Genomic DNA, 22,682 nt, shown 5'->3' with positions numbered 1-22,682 from the left:
AAGGTTTAAAGAAGGGCATATAGCCCTGGTTGGGTAGCTCATTTGGTTAGAGCATTGTCCCGATACACCAAGGTTGAGGGTTCAATCCCAGGTCAGGGCACATACAAGAAACAGCCAGTGAATACATAAATAAGTGGAACAATAAATTATTATTTGTCCCTTCCTCTCTCTAAAAAAAAGTTTGGTTTTTTTTAAGGAAGGGCATATATATTTATCTCATTTGAGTGATGTGTGCCACAGGACCCTCAGTAGGGGTTTGAGGTCAGTGTAACTTGTTGACAGCACCCCCAAATGCTTTATTCCTCAGGCCTTAGGGAGGTCATGACCATTTGGGTCTATGTCTTTGAATCTGTAAGATTTTAAAGAATATGTTGTTTTGGGGTATTGTTTTCTCTAGAATGGTATTTCTCAACCTCTATTTCATTGTTACCCTTCTAAGAAGGCTTTTAGACATTTTTTTCCCTTATCGTCTCTACTGTCATGAAATTTTGATACCACAGATATATGCTATATATCTGTTTATATACTACAATACTTAGGAGGGGAATTAGCATTGCACTAAGATCCACCCCCACCCCCACCCCCCATGAGCTAGTTTTCACCCTCATAAGGGCAATATTGGCCATGTTGAGAATATGTAATCTATAAGTATCATCATCTTGGAAATTAGCTGTTAGTATTTGTACCTTTCTCTACAAATTGAAACTGGGACAAGGACACTGTCAGTAAACTAATGTTGAAAAGGCTTCTCATTGTAGTGGCCTGCAGCAACTAGAGACAAGTAGAAAGAGTACTTCTCTCATATTTCATGGCTTGTATAGATGTTTTCTCTCTGAACAATCTCTTAACCATTTGAGGAAAGAATTGGAAAAAACTGGGAGTAGCAGAACATACAGCAGAATATAGTTCTCTCAAAGTCTTTTTTTTTTTATCCTCACTCGAGAACATTTTTCGATATTTTGTTCAGATAGAGTGGGAGGGAGAGAGAGAGAGAGAGAAACATCGACGTGAAAGGGACACATCGAGTGGTTGCCACCCACATGACCCAATCAAGGCCGGGGACAAACTGCAACTGAGGTACGTGCCCTTAGCAGGAACCAAACCTGGGTCTCTCCAGACCAAAGGCCAACGCTCTAACCGCTGAACCAAACTGGCCAGGGCTCTAAAAGTTTAAAGAAACACACAAACCCTGGCCTATTTGGCTCAGCAGAGTGTCGGCCCACGGACCAGAGAGTCCCGGGTTCGGTTACCGCTAAGGGCACGTACCTTGGTTTCAGTTTGTCCCCGGCCCTAGTTGGGGTCGTGTGGGTGGCAGCCACTCAATGTGTCTCTCATACATTGATGTTTCTCTCTCCTCCCCTCTCCCCTCCCGCTCTATCTGAAGATAAATGCAAAAATGTCCTCGGGTGAGGATAAAAAATAAATTTAAAAAAAAAAGAAACACACAACAAACAGATGACAAGACCCTTTTTCAGTGATAATGCAGAATGTAGGCATAAAATTGTCCACCATCCTGAGATTAGTAAGTACTAACAAGGTCAGTTTCTTAAAGTAGGAGTTGATTTGCAGCAGAGAATAGCATTTAGGTTGTCTAGCGTACAAGAATGTTCTCCCAAGAGGGTTTGGCTCTGTCTAATCAGAAGGGTGGTTGTGTATGAAATGCACCTTGGAAGGAGGAGGAAGAAATGACATGTTCATGTAAATGAAATACAACTGCAAATTAAAGTGTCACCCTGTTAAAAAAATCCATTTTTTATTTAATTGGTTACCAAGGAAAAAATGTCATACAGAAGTGTGTATCTTAGGGAAAGTTAAACTGAGAGATGTTACAAGTGAATCGGATTCAAGGAAGTTCTCCTCGGGTGAAGTGGGGGTGGGGGTTATAAAATATTGTCTTAATAAAAATATTTTGATGCTGAAAAACTAGGATTTTAAATTCCTGCCATTACATGACAGGGGTCCAGGAGAAATGAACAAATATCACCTCATTTGTTTTTTATTGTCTGTATCCAGTCAGCTAGCTGTATGGTGGCTACCCGTTCCCTGGTGGAAGCCTCCTTTTGAGATGTTTTATTAGGAAGAAGGTCATATATTAAGGAGGAGGTGCTTTCTCCCAAAGTGCGTTGCTTATTACAAAGACAACCAGGAATCAAAACATTTTTCTGTGGTAGTGGTGTCCTCTCATTTTTTGTTTCTTACATTTTTTTTTTTTTAAATCCTCACCCAAGAATACTTTTCCATTGATTTTTAGAGGGAGAATGGGTGGGAAGAAACATCAATGTGAGAGAGACACATTGATTGGTTGCCTCCCACACGACCCCATTTAGGGCTGGGAATCAAACCTCAACCTTGACTGGAACCAACCTGAGACTCTTTGGTCCATGGGCCAATGCTCCAGCTGCTGAGCCAAACCGGCCAGGGCTATTTCTTACATTTTTATGAATATTCATTTGCCTCTAGATTGTGAGCTTACTGGACAGGATATATACAGTATCTGCAACATGGTTGGCACTAAGTAAATAGTAATTAATAATGGGAGAGGGCTTCTCTGGCTGGTGTGCTCTCAGTTGGTTGAACATTGTCCTGTGCACCGAAAGTTTCCATTCCCGGTAAGGTACCACGCCCAGTTTGCAGGTTCGATCCCCGGTCAGGGTGCTTTTGGGAGGCAACCGATTGATGTTTCTCTCACATCAATGTTTTTTTCTCTCTCCCTCTCCCTTCCTGTCTCTCACAAAAATCAAAAAAATTTTAATGGAAGGGGGCTGATGAATGGGATTATATTTCCACGTAGAATTGTTCTTGAGAAACATGTCTGGTTTCTCTTTGAGATAGGGACTTGACAGATGGGACCCACCAGCCTTCTCACCTTCTCAGCCCTAGTATGGTTCTTCCTTTTTCCTCTCTTCTACTAATCCCAGTATTGATTAATCGCAGTGGAAACATGTAGATAAATACTATAATGGGCTCTCTTTGTCTTCTCTTTCACCAGGGGCAGTGATTGGTGATGGACAGTCTGCTGTGGCCAGTAACATTGCCAATACTACCTACCGGCTCCAGTGGTGGGACTTCACTAAATTTGACCTCCCAGAAATCAGTAATGGTAAGAATTTGGGGTACTGGTGGAAGGAGTATCTCTTACTGGTGAGCCAGAACTCAGAAACCCATGTAGCACTGGACTTCTCATCATCTTGTTGAGAATCTGATTGCCATATGCCATTTCTGCAACTCTCATTTAACATGTATAGAGCAGCGAACGGTGCTAGGTACAGTACTAGGGACAATGCTAAAGTGGACACAGAAATGAAGATATCTGTGCCCTAAGAAATTTACTGACGAGTAGCTCATTGTTCTAAGCCTGAAAGTTAAGGTGAAATGGAGAGAAAGAGACAGGAGTGTAGGAACTGAGAACTGACCTTGTGACCCTTGAGGAAAGACTGTAATGATGTTAAACTCATTTATTAATTCACATCTAAATGGAATGCAGCTGATTGTCATGATTGATATGTTTATACGTTTACAAATATGTCTGACAGTCCAGTTTCCCAGCCTCTATGGAAATCTGCAGTTTCATGTCCCAGTTGTTCAGTTAGAACCGTGACGTTTCAGACATCTCATTTCACTTTCTGTGTAATGAAGGACTCTCTGACACATTCCTGAGAGGTAGCAGTTCTGCCTCTACTTGAATACTTCTTTTTTACATTCAGTATTAGTCTGTATTCGTTTCAGGTGTACAACATAGTGGTTAGATAGTCATATACTTTACAAAGTGGTCCCCCTGTTATTTTAAGTACCCACCTGTACTACATAGTTATTACAATATTATTGACTATTTCATATGTTGTACTTTATATCCCCATGACTATTTTGTAACTACCAACTTATAGTTAATTCCTTCACCTTTTTCACCCAGCCCCCCAACACCTCTCCCCTCTGGCAACCATCAGTCTGTTTCTGTATCTGTTTCTATTTTGTTTGTTCATTTATGTTGCTCTTTAGATTCCACATATAAGTGAAATCATATGGTATTTGTCTTTCTCTGTCTGATTTATTTCATTTAGCATAATACCCTTTAGGTCTATCCATGCTGTCACAAATAGTAAGACTTCATTCTTTTTTTTATGGCCGAATAATATTCCATTCTACCACAGCTTCTTTATCCACTCATCTATAAATGAGCACTTGTGTTGCTTCCATATCTTGATGATTGTATATAATGCTGCAAAAAGCATAGTGATGTGTACATTCTTTCAAATTAATGTTTTGTATTTGGATATACACCCAGAAGTGGAATCACTGGGTCATAAGGCAGTTTCATTTTTAATTTTTTGAGGAACCTCTATACTGTTTTCCATAGTGGCTGTACTAATCTGCATTCAACAGTGCACAAGGGTTCTCTTTTCTTCACATCCTCGCCAGCACCTGTTTGCTGATTTATTGATAATAGCCGTTCTGATAGGTGTGAGGTGATATCTTATGGTGGTTTTACTTTGCATCTCTCTGATAATTAGTGATGTTGAGCATCTTTTCATGTGTCTATTGGCCATCTGTATGTCCTCTTTGGAGAATGTCTATTCAAGTCCTCTGCCTGTTTTTTAATTGAATTAATTGATACATATATTTTGCTGTTGAGTTATATGAGTTCTGTATAAATGTTGGAAATTAACCCCTCATTGGATGTATCACTAGTGAATATCTTCTCCCATTCATCTATGTGAATACCTCTGATGATTGGTTACACTGGGATGAATGGCCTAATCAGTCACTGCTAAATTTCTGTTAAAATCTTCTATCTGATACCAAGTCACAATTTCTTGTACCAGGTCATCACTTCTTCCTATTGGTCCTAGTTCTGCCTCTGAATCTCCATAGAATAAATCTGATGTTGCCTCTTCTAAGTGACAGTCCTCCAGCTATTTGAAGATTTTTTTTCAGACCAGACATTTTCTTTTCCTGGTCTGGTTTCCAAATCCTTGTAAATTCTGTTCTTCATTCCTTTTAGTTTTGGGGGTCCAGAACAGAGTAAAAAAGCTCTAGGTGAGAGCTGTCCAGTGCATAATATGGTAGTGCTTTAGACTGTTGGTTCAGCCTAAGATTTCGGCTTTTTTTTGAAGCCACTACCGAGTTTGCAGTAACTTAAAATTCTTTGGAAATTGCTAATAAACCAGGACTCTACCATTTTATAGTTACTTATACTATTTGAATCTTTTGAAAACAAAAGCAGGTTTGTATTTGTTTTTATTAAATTTTCTCTTAATAGTGTCAGTTGCAGTTCCTAGTTCTTGCTTCTCAACATCTATTTGAACTTTGAGTCAGTTTGTCTCTCTCAATCTTACATTGTCTAATAACCTGATGCTTTTTTTGTCTTCTTCAGGATTGCTAGAAAAATGGTGAATCAGTTAAGACATTGTATCAAGCCTTGTGGTCAGACACTGTGGACTTCTGTGTTGATTTTGGTTTCATGCATTAGAAGCCTGGGCTAGGTGCTTTCATCCAAAGTCCATATTTTTCTATCTGATCTACAAGGTATTGCCAGATGCCTTAAAATAATCAAGATAATCTTTGTCCATGGCATTTCCTGATATGCCACTCTTGGTATCCTTATCAGACAAGGAAAATGAGGTTAATTTTTCAAGTCCTGTTGTTAGTGAAACCTCAGTAGCAATGATTTCTTTCTTTCTAAGTATAAGCTGCATGTTTAATAATCTGTTCTTTCATTCCACTGGGAATCAATTGTAATCCACCTTTTCCCTTATTAAATACCAAGTTTGCTTGTTCTCCTTATATTTCTGGCCCAGTAATTGTTTGCCATATTTTATTTTCAGTTATGTTGTTGCTTTATTTTGTTTACTTTGTTTCTTTTATAATAATCTGAAATATTATAATTTGAAATACATTCACCATTCAAATATTTTAAAAATAGAAAAGGATATACAGTGAAAAGTTTCCCAGCCCTGCTCCCAGCTACTCACCACTTCGACCCCTAGGCAGCTACAGTTAGCAGGTTCTTGTCTGTCTTTTCAAGAATATTGTATATATGTACAAGCAAATTGCAAATGTATATTTTTCCACCTTTAACCCGAATGGCAGGATGTTATACATGCTTCTTTCTGCACTTTGCCTTCTTTAGTTTACAATATATCTTGCTCTTTCCATATCAGTGTATAAAGAATTTACTCATTCTTTTCAAATAGCTGCCTAGCCCAGCCAAATGTGGCCCAGTGGTTGAACGTTGACTCATGCACCAGAGGTCGCTGGTTCGATTCCCGGTCAGGGCACATGCCCAGGTTGTGGGCCCGATCCCCAGTGTGGGGCATGCAGGAGGCAGCCAGTCAGTGTTCTGTCTCATCAATGTTTCTATCTCTCTCTCCCTCTCTCTCTCTCTCTCTAAGATGAATAAAGAAAAAAAAAAAATGAATAGCTGCCTAGTATTCCATTGTCCAAAGGTACTGTCATTTTAAACCAGTCTTCTGATGAGGGACTTCTAAGTTGTTTTCAGTCTTTTGCTATACAGACTGTGATGCACGTCTGCAACGTGTGCACATGTGCAAGTATATCTATAGGATAAGTTCCCAAAAATGGAATTGTAGGGAGGAAGAGAATGTATATATGTGCTTTTGGTAGATATTGCTAAATCACCCTCTGAGTGGGTGATGCCAGTTTATACTCCCATCCACAGTTTATGACAAGGCCTCTTTTCCTAAACTTTTACTTGTAGAATGTGTTAGCATATTTTTGGATATCTGAAAATCTGATAGGTAAAAAAAGTAGTATGTAAGTATTTTAAATTGTATTTCTCATATTATAAACCCGGTTGTGTGCTTCTTCATACACTGCGTCATACATGTAGCCTTTTCTTGGCCTGCTCATGTGCTTTCTTTACCTGTTTTTCTTTTGTGTTGCTAGTCTTTTCCTTATCAGTTTTACAGGAGCGCCTTATAAATGAGAAAATTAACTTACAATAGGAATTTCCTAATTGTCATTTATATATTTTTTTCTTGATTGATTTTAGAGAGAGAGGAAGGGGAAGAGAGATAGAAACATCGAGTAGAGAGAACATCGATTGGCCTCCTCCTGCATGCCCCTCACTGGGGATTGGGCCCACAACCTGGGCATGTGCCCTGACCAGGAATTAAACTGGTGACCTCTTAGTGCATTGGTCGACACTCAACCACTGAGAGCCACACCGGCCATGCCCTAGTTGTCATTTGTATTTTGACTTTGCTGAAAGTTGTTTTTCTCATAGAACTTATTTTAAGTAGTGAAAATTATCTAACTTTCCTTTTATGGTTCTTAGATTTTGTGTCATCACTAGGAAGATCAGGTACTAATTTCATATTTTCATTTTTTACCTTTAAGTCTTTGATTCACTGAATTTAACCTAGTCCCAAAGAAGCAGAATATGATTTGACTTTTCCCTCATATGCTAGTCATTTGTCCCAGACATAGAATAATCCATTTGTCTCCACTGATTTGGGATGTCACTTTCATCCTATTAATTTTGTGTGTATTGAGCTGTGTTTCTAGGCTGTTTTGTCCTAGTGTTCTGACTATTCATGTGAGAGTACCAACATGGGTTTAAACTTTTGAGGCTTTATGTTTTAGAATCTGGTGGAATTTGCTCCTCTTGTTATTTTTTTAATCTATATTTTCCTGCCTGCTCAAGCATTTTTGTTTTTCTGTGTGGACTTTAAAACTACTATGTTTTTCCCCCTGAAAAAAATCCTGTTAGTATAATTGTTGTGATTGCATTAACTTTGTAAATTGATGAGATTTAATATCTTTATATCTTCCAGTGTAAGAACATAATATGATTTTTAATTTATTCAGGTTTCTCTTGTATTCTTAGGAATGTTAAAAGTTTCATTTGAGCCCTGGCTGGTTTGGCTCAGCAATTAGAGTGTCGGCCCGCGGACCAATGAGTCGCGGGTTCGATTCCAGTCAAGGGCATGTACCTCAGTTGCTGTTTGTCCCCGTCCCTGGTCGGGTCGTGCAGGAGGCAACCAGTCAATGTGGCTATATCACATCCTTGTTTGTCTCTCTGTCTCCCACCCTCCCACTCTTATCTGATAATAAGTAGAAAAATATCCCCAGGTGAGGAATAAAAAAAAATGTTTCATTTTATCCTATACATTTTTTTTTTATCCTATACATTTCTTAAATGTATTGTTATAAGCTTAGTTTTGAAATCCTACTATCTTACTGAATTTGTTTGCTGGTTGTTACAAACTAAGTTTCATGGGTTTTCTAGATATGTTATCTATAAATAGTAATTTTACCTCCTCCATTCCAAGTTTTACTCCTGTGATTTCTTTGTCTTGCCTAAATGCATTCATTGGCTGCTATCATCAGAACAATGTTAAATAATAGCAGACATCCTCATATTCTTCCTGACTTTAACGGGAAAACATCCAACTTTTTCTCAGTAAGCATATTGCTGGCTTTGGGTTAAACTAGAAATAGTTTATTATATTAAGGAAGTCATCTATTCCTATTTTACTGAGAGAGAGTGTGTTTGTTTTTTGTTAATCCTCACCCAAGGATATTTTTTGCATCGATTTTTAGAGAGAGTGGAAGGGAGGGGGAAGAAAGGGAGGAGAGAGAAAGAGAGAGAGAGAGACACACACACACACACACACATTGATGTGAGAGAGACACATCAATTGGTTGCCTCCCTCACCTGCCCTGACTAGAGGCCGGTATTGGACCTGCAACCCAGGTGAGTGCCCCTGACCAGGAATCAAACCTGTGACCCTTTGGTGCACAGGGCAGCACTCTAACCATTTAGCTACACTGGCCAGCACATTTTTTTCTCTCCTTTGATTGATTGATTTTTTAAATCCTTACCCAAGGATATTTTCCCATTGATTTTCAGATAGAATGGGGGTGGGGGGGCATCAATTGATTGGTAGTATCCCGCATGACCCCAACCAGGGCCAGGGATTGAACCGAAACCGAGGTACATGCCCTTGACTGGAATTGAACCCACGACTCTTTGGTTTGCTGGCCAACGCTGTAACCACTGAGCCAAATGGACCAGGGCTCTCCTTTGATTTAATATGATCATTATGTTAATAGATTCTGTACTATTGAACCCATCCTTACATTTCTTGAATAAACCCCACCTGGTTCATGGTATATTCTTTAATGTTAAATTTCTTTCATGTAGCTTGCTAATAATTAGAGCTTATTTCATTGCAATTTGTGAGATGAATCTGTCCTTTCTTGTTTCTAAAATCTGTGGGTTTTTTTCCCCCTTTATTGATTTTAGAGAGAGGGGAAGGGAGAGGGAGAGAGAGAGAGAAACATCAATGAGAGAGAACATTGATTGCCTGCCTCCTGCATGCCCCACACTGGGGGTTGGGCCCATGACCTGGGCATGTGCCCTGACTGGGAATGGGACTGACAACTTCTTGGTGCATGGATCGATGTTCAACCTCTGAGCCACATGAGCCAGGCCTAAAATCTATGGATTTTGGTATCACTGTTATGCTTGTGTTATAATTTGAGGTTTTCTTTTTCTTTGTCTGAAACAGTGTAAATAGTAGTGGAATTAGTTGTACTTTTTATACAAAGGTTTGGGCTTGATGCTTGTTTTCTCCTGTTTTTCTTTTTTCTTATTGCAACTAAATGTTCATTTTAATTAGGGGAGATTTTTATGTGTCTGTGATTTTTTTTTTAATCTTTATTGTTGAATGTATTACAGATGTTCCTCATTTTTCCCCATTGACCCCCTCCTTCCCACTCCCGCCCCCTTCCCACCTTTTCCCACACTGTTGTCTGTGTCCATTGGTTATGCATGTAAGTTCTTTGGTTTATTTCTTCCCATCCCCCAACCCCTTTCCCTTTGAGGTTTGTCAGTCTAGCAATGAATTTGTACTTCTTAATCCCTTCACCTTTTTCACCCATTCCCCTAATCCCCCTCCCATCTGGCAACCAACAAAATGTTCTCTGTATCCGTGAGAATGTTTCTGTTCTGCCTTTTCATTTTGTTTGTAGATTCCATTGTCGATAGATATGTATTCATTGCCATTTTGTTTGTTCGTATATTTTATCTTTTTCTTCAAAAAGACCCTTCATCATTTCATATAATAACGGTTTGGTGGTGATGAACTCCTTTAACTTTTTCTTGTCTGGGAAACTCTTTATATGGCCATCGATTCTAAATGACAGCTTTGCAGGATAGAGTAATCTTGGTTGTAGGTTCTTACTTTTCATCACTCTGAATATTTCTTGCCACACCCTTCTGGCCTGCAAGTTTCTTTTGAGAAATCAGCTAACAGCCTTGTGGGAACTCCCTCGTAGGTAACTAGCTGCCTTTCTCTTGCTGCTTTTAAGATTCTCTCTTTGTCTTGAACCTTTTGCATTTTGATGATGATGTCTTGGTGTGGGCCTCTTGGGGTTCATCTTGTTTGGGACTCTGTGCTTCCTGGACTTGTATGTCTGTTTTCTTCACCAAGTTAGGAAAGTTTTCTGCTATTATTGTTTCAAACAGGTTTTCAATTTCTTGTTCTTGCTCTTCTCCTTCTGGCACCCCCAAGATGTGAATGTTGGCACGCTTAAAGTTGTCATGCAAGAGTTGGAACTCTTAAAGAGGCTCCTTACACTATCCTTATTTATTTGGATTCATTTTTCTTTTTGCTGTTCTGATTGGGTGTTTTTTGCTTCCTTAGATTCCAAATCGATGGTTTGCTTCTTGGATTTATGTACTCTACTATTGAATCTGTGTAAATTATTCTTTATTTCAGTTAATGCCTCCTTCAGTTCTGACTGTGCATCCATAATTTCTGACTGGTCTTTTTTTATGCTCTTGAGGCCCTCACTAAGTTCATTGAGCATCCTTATAAGCAGTATTTTGAACTCAGCATCTGTTAGGTTGCTTATCTTCATTTCGTTTAGTTCTTTTCTTGAGGTTTTGTTCTGTTCTTTCATTTGGGACCTGTTTCTTTGTCTCCTCATGTTGGCTGCCTCTCTGTGTTTGTTTTTGTGTATTACTTAATGAGAGGTATGGGGCTCGCTGAGACCAGATGCTGCTTGTTTGAAAAATTTAGGAAAACCTGAAGCAGGATCCAAGACAGGCCAATCCTATGGTTAAGCAACTGACAACAGCTTGGGTGGGCCTGAATGTTGGGTGGGGCGGGACCTCAGGGAATCACCAGGGTGGGGTTACCAGTGTGAGCCAGGTTGCTGGAGTCCCAGATCGGGCGGCTGTCTGCCGCCCCAGGGAAGGGCTCACCAAAGGAACAAAGGCCTCTGACAGTACGTTTGTCCCAGAGAAAACTCCCTCTCCAGCCCTCACTCCAGTGCCAAACAGCTCAGTTCTTCCCTGTATGTCTCTGGTGCCTCTCGAGCTGCCTCCCCTCCAAGCTTAGAGGGAGTGAGTCCGATAAGTTCATGCACAGGCTCTTTAAGGAGCTGCCTGGGGCTCCAGCCGTATCAGTTTCCCTGAGACTCAGTTTCCGCTGGTTTTTCCAGCCAAAGTTATGGGGACTTCTCTTCCTGGCACTGGAACCCTGAGCAGGGCACCTGGTGTGGGACGCAGACCCCCTCAGTCCTCAGGGAGGACCTTCCCAGCCGAGGTGTCCTCCTGATTTTTATCTGCCACACGTGGGTGTAGGACCAGCCCGTCCGCCTATGCCCCTCCTACCAGTCTCGATGTGGCTGCTGCTTTAATTTTGTAGTTGTAGGGCTTCCATGCAGCTTGATTTCAGGCGGTTTTGAATGATGGTTGTTCTGTAGTTTAGTTGTAACTTTGATGTGGTTGTGGGAAGATGCGAGACCGTGTTTACCTACGCTGCCATGTTGACCGGAAGTCTCTCCTGTTTTTCATAAGCATAGGAAGAATTAGTTCTTTGATAACTTTCCTTGTCAACTGCCCTATGATGGTTAAGCATATGAACTCTTGAGTTAAACAGTCCAGGTTCAAATCCCTGCTCGGCCACCTTCTAGCAATGTGTCCTTGGTTACTTAATCTCTCCACACCTTGGTTTCCTTGTCTACAAAATGAGGAATATAATAGTGCAAGCCTCATAGGATTGTTACGAGAATTAAATTAGTTAATAACATGTCAAGTACTCTGAACAGTACCTGTTGTTTACTATAGTAAATGGTCAGCATGTGTTAGCTATTTTTTATCATGTCTTTTTCTTGGAAAGTGCACTGTGATTCTTTGAGGGAATGTGACCTTACTTCTAAAGTCACACCTGTCTCTCTTTTCAGTACTCTGAGAACTGTGTTTTTCACCTCTGGAGAGAGATGTTCATGTAAACAAGATAGTTGCCTTCCTAACTTGTTGCCTCATCTGTAATGGGCTTCTGATCTTTCTTAAGCATGCTGTTTCTACCCAGTTGGAGATCGTTTTCCTTGAGAGAAAAAATATTCAGAAGAACAAAGGCATTGGATATGCTGCTAGTGTAGCTCACAGGCCTCTTAGGATGCCTTTAATGTTTGTTTGTTTTTTAAAATCCTCACTTAGGATATTTTCCCATTTATTTTCAGACGGGGGTGGGGGGGGCACGTTGATGTGAGAGAGATTTATCAATTGGTTGCCTCCCATAGCACCCAGACCAGGGACCAAACTGCAACCAAGGTACGTGCTCTTTGGTCCACAGGCCAACCGCTGAGCCACATTGGCCAGGGCCTTTAACATTTTTTTGTACAAACCTCAGATCGTTCCAGCTGTAACTTCCTATCATTCTCCTGTGTTCCTTCTTACATCTTTTGATCATGGCTCTTGTAAAACCTGAGTTGATCATAGAGCATCATGAGCAACCAGGTTGACTTATTTAGTTTGGATCACCTTTTTCCCTCATTTAAATTGTGTGGTGCTTGCCCAGCCGATGAGACTCTGTGAATTGAGGGTCATCCCATGGACTAAGAGGTCCCAGTTCAATTCTCTGTCAGGGTACATGCCTGGGTTTCGGGCTTGATCCCCAGTAGGGGGTGTTCAGGAGGCAGCCAGTCGATGTCTCTCTCACATCGAATTTTTTTTGTTTTTGTTTTCTTTATTGATTTTAGAGAGGAACAGGGGGGCGGAGAAACATCGATGGGAGAAAACATCGATTGGCTGCCTCCTTCATGCCCCCCACTGAGGATTTGACCCATAACCTGGGCATATGTCCTGACTAGGAATCGAACCGGCAACCTCTTGGTGCATGGGTCAACGCTCAGCCACTGAGCCACACCAACTGGGCTCACATCGATGTTTCTATCTCTGTGTCCCTAAAAAAAAAAAAAAAAATCAATAAAAAATAAAATTAATTATGTGTGTGGTGCTAGAATTCTGCTTTTTATAAGTGCCCTATTTTTCTTAGAGTTTTGGCTTTGGGAAAAACCTGCATTCTAGAAGTTTAGGGCACATATGTCTGTTGACAGCCAGTGTTTTTTTTATGGTATTATCCTCTAGAATGATAGTCACTTTTACCTGAGGCTCCTGTCAGCTCTTAGCGGCTTGTGTTTTCTGGTCTGAATAAAGTCTAGTTATGGTTTTGTCATTTCTGGAGTTGAGCTGAAGATTCTAGCCACCTGTTTCAGTTTGCATACTATCTGTAAGGAGCTTAGAAGTTTGTGACTAAGATCTCAGATGCATAAATTTTAAACTGTTTTCATGAAAAAAGGGAGCTCATTAGAATCACTGTGAATTATACTGTTTTTCTTTAATCTTCAACCAAGGATATGTTTTCATTGATTTTTAGAGAGAGAGAGAAACAACGATTGGTTGCTCCTGTATGCACCCTGACCAGGGATTGAACCTGCAACCTTTTGGTGTAAGGGGCGACACTCCAACCAACAGAGCCACCTGGTCTTAAAATTTTATTTTTTAAATATGTCTTTATTGATTTTTTTTTTTTTTTTTTTAGAGAAGAAGGAGAGAGACATAGAAATACTGATGTGAGAGAGATACATCCATTGGCTGCCTCCTGCACTCCCTCTCCTGGGGATTTGAGCCCACAACCCAGGCAAATGCCCTGACCAGTAATTGAACCAGGACCTCTCAGTCCATGGGACGATGCTCCATCCACTGAGCAACACCAGCGGGGCATGAATTACACCTTTTAAGAGTAAACTCTGTTGAGTAAATAGCATTGGTCACTAGGGTGTCCTGGGAGGTATGGGACAGATCACACCACAGGGATGGAGTAACTGGTGCCTTTGGGGAGTGCTTATAGTGTCACCTGCCACTCTCTGTGCAGGAGGTCTTATTCTGAAATAGAAGGAGCTCAGAGATAGCCAAAAGGGAATTTTCCTGCTGACTTAAACCTCTTTGCGTTTTCCAAACAGTGTCTGATGCGTTTGCAAAAGCACTGCAACTGCTAATCACGCCCATGGCCTCATCTGGCCAGCCAGCAACAGGCTACAAATCAATCTTTGTACAAGGTGTTTGTTTATAATTTATGGAGCTGATAGGAAGGCAGAGCCATCTGCTCCTGCAGGCATCAGTATTTCTAACCCCTCCCATTCCCTGTGAGGGCATTTTCACTTGGAAATCATTTATAATTAGGAGGAGATTGCATTGCAGGGTCTGGAACATGGCTTCCTGCTGTCTTCTGCACCGTTTTTTCTTCCCCTGGAGCTGCCCCCCTGAAGCTCTTAGGAGTTTTGATTTGAAAAATGCTTTCTTTGCTAGCCTTTATTTCCATTCTCTGCTGCACAGCTAACTATCCCATCATCGTTCCTCACATGTATTTTGCTTTTAAGTGCAAGGTAGGTTGCTGGAGCTACAGCTCGGGGATCAAGGACTGTTGGTAAGGCAGCAGTTTTCAAGTGTGGCCCCAGACCAGCAGCATAGAGACGCATGGAAATTTGTTAGAAATGCAAAATCTCAGGTCTCCCCCTGGCATTGTTTTGTTGTTTTTGTTTTGTTTTTTTTAATAACCTCTTTTTTAATTGAACTTACTGGGGTGACATTGGGGTTTTTTGTTGTTGTTCAGATAGAGTGGGAGGGGGGGAGAGAGAGAGAGAGAAACATCGATGTGAAAGAGACATACCAAGTGGCTGCCACCCACACGACCAACCAGGGCCGGGGACAAACTGCAACGGAGGTACGTGCCATCAGCAGGAACCGAACCCGGGTCCCTCTGGACCGCAGGCCGATGCTCTAACCGCTGAACCAAACCGACCAGGGCATGTTTTGTTTTGTTTTATAATCCTCACCCGAGGCTGTTTTTTCCATTGATTTTTAGAGAGAGTAGAAGGGAGGGTGGGCTGGGGAAGAGAGACAGACAGAGAGACATTGATGTGAGAGAGAGATATCAATTGGTTACCTCCTGTATGCACCCTGACTGGGACTGGGAATCAAACCTGCAACCTAGGTGCATGTCCATGACCTGGAATTGAACCCACAACCCTTCCGTGTACAGGTCAACACTCTAATCACTGAGCAACACTGTCCAGGACTCAGCATTGTTTTTAATAAGCCCTCCAGGTGATTCTGAGGCGGGCTGATATTTGAGAATCACTGTGGTAAGCAAGGCAATGAGCAGAACAAAGATTTCTGGTTCTATGTGGTTGCTATGTCTTGGGCTACATTTCATTTCACCTTTCTTTCTACTGCTTGCATTATTATTGAGTTCAGAAAGGATGAGTTGTGCCCTGGCCGGTTTGGCTCAGCGATTAGAGCATCAGCCTGCAGTCCAGCGAGACCCGGGTTCAGTTCCTGCTAAGGGCATGTACTTTGGTTACAATTTGTCCCCGGCCCTGGTTGGGTCGTGCAGGTGGCAGCCACTCGATGTGTCCCTTTCATGTCCATGTTTCTCTCTCTCTCTCTTCCTCTCTCTCCCTCCCGCTCTATCTGAATTTTTAAAAAATGGAAAAGTGTCCTCGGGTGAGGATTAAAAAAAAAGGATGTCGTTAGTGCTTTTCTTTGTATGGCCCAAGAAGACTAGTAAGAGATTTAAAAGTCTCTCCTTGTATGAATTAACTCATCAAAACTTCAGCCTTCTGAGAAGAAGCTGCACCAGTGAACTACAGCATTGACCACTCACCATTTTAGCTGACCATTGCCATTTCCATGTGGGAAATTAATCGACAACAAGCAGCAAGTGTAAGTTGCTAATGGGAGCTTTGAAATAAAAATGAAATTGTAAACACACAACCCAGTGGTCGCTACCAAATCACTGTGCGCCTACCACACCCCCTTCATTAGGGTACAAGTGAAAGCCTAGAACACTAGCAGCACAGTTTCCAAAACAGAATGTGCTGTTGGAGAAGATGTTTTAATTTTCAGCATTCTCTTCTCATTTGTTATTTGCAAATCTGTCTGTGAACTCACTGCTGTAATGGGGAGCAGTTGTGAAATTGGATGGAGTTTCGGGGAGGGAACAAAATTTGCGAGATGGCCATTGACTCAGAATCATCAAAAGTAGTACAGACACAAACACAGTGGCTTGGATTTGAGGCTGACAAAATGCTTTTTGTCTATTTGCCCAATTTTTCAGGGGCTTAAAGCCAAGCTTTCCAGAAGAAAAACCTTACTTGTACTCTCCTCCCCACTCCTGGTCCCTCTTAGAAATTAATATGGCAATAAGCAATTTAATGCTTCTTTTATATTGGTAGTGCATTTTGAGGGTCATCATAGGTTCTGTGTGTTTGACTGAATTGCATGGTAACAAGAACTAGATCTATGTAATAGCAAGATAGAAAAACCTACCCTCATAAATACCCACCATGCATTTTTTAAACATTAAATGTGGATAAAATAGTAACTGTAAAGCTGTCTCAAAATCCACAACGTCCCATCTCCTCTATTTCTTTTATTTTTCTTTTTTAAATTTTTTCTTTATTGATTTCAGGGAGAGAGGAAAGGAGAAGGGAAAGAGATAGAGACATCAATGAGAGAGAACATTGACCTGCTGCCTCCTGCATGCCTCGCACTGAGGATTGGGCCCACAACCTGGGCATGTGCCCCGACCAGGAGTGGAGCTGGTGACTTCCTGGTGTATGGTTCGATGCCCAACCACTGAGCAACACCAGCTGGGCCCCTATTTATTTTCATGTCCTACTTAATATTTATGATTTATTCACTTTGCTTCTCATCCTGCCTTTTATGATTATAATTTATATTGTCAGTTTTTTTTAAATCTGAGGTTAAAAAACTGAGATGGACTTACTCCTGAAGCTTCCAACAGTTCCTTTGGTTCTGTATCCCCAAATGGAATCATGTGTCAATCCAGGGAAGGAGGAAGAGATTGTCATCTTTTTGGCAACAGGCTTGGGACCCTGAATAAGGAGCAGACAGTCTCAGTGCTAACTAGATAAATCTAGCCATGCAGGCTAGAGCAGATGGTGGGTTGGAAGATGAGCAGTACAGAGCCCTAATGGTGATAGCAATGAGTATTTGGATGCCATTATTTTATTAGTTAGCAAACAGAACCATTCTTGTGGTCCCTCCTCAGTTTTATGTGTAATGGTGCTGTTGGTGTCAGCCCCCGAGAGTTGGCACAATAGCCTAATCAATGTGTTCTGGTGTCTTTTTTGATCTACTCTGTCATCTCTGTGGCTTTGTTAGCAACACACAGGGAAAGGAGGATGAACATAGAGTTTTAGAAATCACACTGAGTCCCTGATTTCATAAGCTTCAAGGCCCCTGAAAAGTATTTCTGTTTTGTTTTCCTTAAGGTAATTTCCTGGGGAATCTTGCCCTTGATCTCCCAGGTGCTGCCTTTTGGCTTACTGGAGTAAATCACCTGGAATCTTGTGAGGGCCGCTGAGCTTGGTTTTCTTTTTCTTTCTTTAACCATAATGCTTCTGACAGTGGACATTCGAGTAATCTTCTTTGAATAAGAGGAGTAAAGCCCTGGCCGGTTTGGCTCAGCGGTTAGAGCGTTGGTCCGTGGACTGAAGAGTCACGGGTTCGATTCTGGTCAAAGGCACGTACCTCGGTTGCGATTCGGTCCCTGGCCCTGGTTGGGGGCCTGCAGAAGGCAACTAGTCGATGTGTCTTTTTCACATCGATGTTTCTCTCTCTCTCCCTCTCTCCCTCTATCTGAAAATAAATGGAAAAATATCCTCAGGTGAGGACTTAAAAAAAATCAAAAGGAGGAGTAAAGTCTCTGCATGTGCATATAAAGCAGACCTTAATGAGACAAAGCCCAAAGCAGCTTGGTCCCTTTGGATGTGTTGTGCTGTTCTGCCTGTGCCATGATGTGGGCAGTCTGGTTTCAAGCTAACATCAAGGGTAAGCCACTTTTTCCCTGGCAGGGAAATTGCACAGTGGGCTTTGGAGAAGGATTCAAATGAGAACTGAAACAAAGCTACAGGCACAGTCCTGCTGTGTGTGGAGCAGATTCTCTCCACCTGCAGACATTCCTTCACCACCCCCCACCCCCTCGTGCTAAGCATGCTGACTGGCGGACCCACGCTTAATTCTCAGTAACTGCCAAGTGCAGACTGGGGCTGCCCATGGATATTGGCTTTGTTTCTCATTATCCTCCCTTGTAGAGTTAGGAATTAGTATTAGCAAGGAGCTGTCCAGAAGATTGTTGTCTGTAAATGTTTCACTTCTCTTAAATGAGAAAATAAGACACAAATTTGTGAAATGACTTCCTTCTTCAAGGTCACAAAGCAGATGTAGAATAGAAGTCACACCCCAATGAAACTTTACCTATATCACCTTTTTCCTGGAATCAGTGGGTTTGCATTTTTATTTATCCTGGTTTTGATCTTTTGGACTGTAACAGCTGCTGAGTGGCTCTCCAGGAACAATTTATAACTTTGTCCTTATCAGATCTGTCAAATGATGTTTCCTAGGTGTGAACTAAGACTCAGCAGGTGGTTGTGGTTGTGTTGACTGTCTGTAGTTTCTTATTAAAGTGGTAGAGGAGGCATATCTTTCCTGTCTCTCGTGTTGCTTGTTACATGACATTTGAGTTTGATTAAGCAGCCTTTAGCATTTCTAGAGAGGGTTCAGGTCCTTAGGAAGACCCCCAAATTTCTTGGCCCAGAATTTTTCACACCATCAACTACATTCTTACCCTCTTTTCTTTCTTTGGTGCAGCCTCCGTGAATGTGCTGGTACAGAACTGCAAGATCTACAATGATGCCAGTTGTGACATTTCTGCAGATGGCCAGCTCCTGGCAGCTTTCATCCCTAGCAGCCAAAGGGGCTTCCCCGATGAAGGCATCCTGGCAGTGTACTCCCTGGCCCCCCACAACTTGGGCGAAATGCTCTACACCAAGCGATTTGGTAAGGGATAGGAAGCCCAATGTAGTGAGAGGGACACCGGTACCCTGGTATGACATTCCCAGGGGAAGCATGATTTAGGTGGGAGTAAAGGTCACATTACTATTCCTGTTTCACTGGGGCACAGACCAGAGGAAGATGGTTTTGCAGGAGTCCTGCTTGGTAGCACTGCCAAAAAATCTCAGAATAAGAGTTAGCCCCTACCACGATAACATTAGTGCTATGCTCTTGTGATGGCAGGAATAAAGGAAAAGCTTTGGTCATAGCTTGGGGAACTGGACACACTCATAAACTGCAAAGAAGTTTGGCATTATATATTAAAAGCCCCCAAAATGGCCCTGGCCAGTTTGGCTCAGCGGTTAGAGCGTCGGCCTGCAGTTCAGAGAGACCTGGGTTCGATTCCCGCTAAGGGCCCGTACCTTGGTTACAGTTTGTCCCGGCCCTGGTTGGGTTGTGCGGGTGGCGGCCACTCTGTGTTTCCCTTTCACGTCGATGTTTCTCTCTCTCTTTCTCTTCCTCTCTCTCCTTCCCACTCTATCTGAACAAAAAATGGAAGAATGTCCTCAGGTGAGGATTTAAAAAAAAAGCCCCCAAAATGTATTTTCTCTTTGATCCAGTGATCTCACTTCTAAGGAAATAATAAGAAAACTATATAAAGCTTTATATACAACGATGTTCATAATACTATTATTTATCATAGAGAAAATCGTCAAATTGTGAAGAGTTGCTTAAATAAATGATGATGCACTGATAGGACAGAATACCACTTGGCCTTTAAAATAATCTTATAGAATATTTAATGATGGAAAAATGTTCATAATGTGTGAAGTGATAAAAGTAGATTTCAAAATAGGATATACTGTATGATACCATTTTTTTTTTAATGTAAATCTATTATGGATTCCATAACAATGGTTAACATTAAGTACTTTCTATATGTCAGACTGTGCTTGCCACTTTACATTATACTCTTCGCTACAGTCCTATATGATAACCTCATGATGACCAAACGAAGATGTAGATTGATGAGAAAGAAAAGATTAAGGGGAAAAATTATTTCTTTGTAATAATCAGAGTCTCAGGGAATGTCTCTCTCTCTCCTCTTGGCCCTCAGGTCCTAATGCCATTTCGGTGAGCCTATCCCCAATGGGCCGATATGTAATGGTGGGCTTGGCCTCACGAAGGATCCTTCTGCACCCCTCCACAGAGCACATGGTGGCCCAGGTCTTCAGGCTGCAACAAGCCCATGGTGGCGAGACCTCTATGAGGGTAAGTGTCACTGCTTGTGCCTCCACTGCATGGCCACTCTCCTAGGCTTGGCAGGGTAATGAAGGACAACGAGGTGATCGCCCGGCCAGGACCAGAGATACCATGTTCATAAGGCATAAGGAAAGACTCCACTCTGGGCCATCCATGGCCAACAGGCTTTACCTTTGGAAGCTGTGGAATATTAAAAGGCAGGGGCTTACTTACACCCTAGATCATGAGCTGGATTCCCTAGAGGCCTGAAAAAAATCTTTGAATAAAGACCAAACTGAATACTTCCTTACCTCAACATGAGACCTTTAGTCTGGAAATACATCCAAATGATATATTTATGCCTATTTTTAAAAATTATCATTATTTTGCCCTGGCCAGCTTGGCTCAGCGGTTAGAGCGTTGGCCTGCGGTCCGGAGAGACCTGGGTTCGGTTCCCGCTAAGGGCACGTACTTCGGTTGCAGTTTGTCCCCGGCCCTGGTTGGTCGTGCGGGTGGCAGCCACTCGATGTGTCCCTTCACATCGATGTTTCTCTCTCTCTCTCCCTTCCTCTCTCTCCCTCCCACTCTATCTGTACAAAAAATAATAATAATAAAATAAAAAAATAAAAATAAAAAATTATCATTATCATTATTTTTTTTTTTATCCTCACCCGAGGACATTTTTCCATTTTTTGTTCAGATAGAGTGGGAGGGAGAGAGGGGGGGAGAGAGAGAGAGAGAGAGAGAGAGAGAGAGAGAGAGAGAGAGACATCGACGTGAAAGAGACACATCAAGTGGCTGCCACCTGCACGACCAACCAGGGCCGGGGACCAACTGCAACCGAGGTATGCGCCCTTCACGGGAACCGAACCTGGGTCTTTCTGGACTGCAGGCCGACGCTCTAAACACTGAGCAAACTGGCCAGGGCTATTATCATTATTACTATTTTTTGAGAAAACAAGCTATAATAATACACCTATGAAATGTTCTTTTCTGTGGGTTGTAATCCTGATGAGGACTTTGGGCAACTGCTGTGCTCCTAACCGTCCTTTTCACCAGCAGAGAAAGATCCTATGTTGGACCCTTTGTTGTCTGAGGTGGATCTCTTGTATTGCTGTAGAAATCTGGGCAGCATGGGGTTCGTCGCCTTTCGGACTCAAGTACACTAATTTATGACCGAGCTTCCCGTATCCCATGGCAGCTCATTTGAGCAGTGTTTTGTCAAGGGGAGTCAAGTATCTGCACAGTTCTCTAATTAAATAGTATTTAAGCTCTATCTCAAGCTAAGAACCTGTGAATTCCCTTAGCAAGTTGTACTGTGCCATTTATAGTTTTATGCACTTGTTTATGTGTTTGCTTTAGCTGTGTGGTGTATGTTTAATCCACCCAGTTAGGTTAAGTGTAAGGTCCTGAGCAGCATATCCCCCAGGGCCCCTCATTTAGTGATACACATATAGATGCTTATGAATGCCTGGAATGGGAAGCATTTGTTTTCAAGAAAAATCGAGATTGGACCCATTATATGGTGTGGTGTAGCCCCCATCCTGGTCTCCATCCTCTTCTCCGTCCTGTCTCCTACAGGGACCCTCTATTCAATTCTATTGAGCCAATTTTCAAGCACCCGGAATTTAATAAGGCTCTTTCTTGCTAGTCTGCCTTTACCTGGAATGCTCTCTTCTCCCTCAATCCCAACTGCCCACAAACTCTTCCCTTTCTGTGGAACCTTCCTAAACAGAATTGATCACTCGTGCCACCGCCATCCCTTGTAGACGTGCTCATGCTCACACTCACCACACCACACTGCAGTCACTTGTCTCCATGTCACTCTCCTCCCGTGGACTGAGAGCTCCTTGACAGCAGAGACCTTGTCTGTGTTATCTTTATGAAGTCTGTGTACCTAATAGGGAACCTGACATTTAGGAAAAACTGAATGAAAGAGAATCTTAAGAAAAGTGTCCTTATCATTTATAGGTGGTAATTAGCAGAACCAGTGATGTATGACCTCATGTCCTACCATAACTCTGAAAAGGTGGAAATAAGGCATTCTCTACTCTTGACATCATAATGACAGGAACATTCTGATTCTTGAATTTCATACAACAGTGAATATTTGACATTGAGTGATCAGGAGAGGACTTTGTGGGAAGTTCAAGCCTGTTTTCTTATCTAGATATTTGAGGATGGAAGTTGAATTTTAGTTTAAATATTCTTATTTTGCTTATCTTAAGCATATTTGGATGGTAAAAATACCTGGTCTCTGCTTTTT

General features: G+C 41.8%; 1 protein-coding gene across 21 annotated transcripts in view; it reads left to right on the top strand.

The window, feature by feature from the left end:
• The window catches only part of AMBRA1 (autophagy and beclin 1 regulator 1), a 197,095-nt gene that overhangs the window by 142,008 nt on the left and 32,405 nt on the right, over nt 1–22,682 (top strand). For all 21 annotated transcript variants that reach the window (XM_036259716.1, XM_036259714.1, XM_036259703.1 and 18 more), the window contains 3 exons: nt 2,990–3,100; nt 18,992–19,180; nt 20,292–20,446. In XM_036259716.1, the coding sequence (XP_036115609.1) occupies nt 2,990–3,100; nt 18,992–19,180; nt 20,292–20,446 (455 nt within the window). The remainder of the gene's footprint in view (nt 1–2,989; nt 3,101–18,991; nt 19,181–20,291; nt 20,447–22,682) is intronic.

This window comes from Molossus molossus, unplaced genomic scaffold, assembly GCF_014108415.1.
Source record: "Molossus molossus isolate mMolMol1 unplaced genomic scaffold, mMolMol1.p scaffold_m16_p_13, whole genome shotgun sequence".
NCBI classification, from domain to species: Eukaryota; Metazoa; Chordata; class Mammalia; order Chiroptera; family Molossidae; genus Molossus; species Molossus molossus.
Note: the sequence above shows the minus strand (reverse complement) of the source record. Positions and strands in the feature narration are given on the sequence as shown.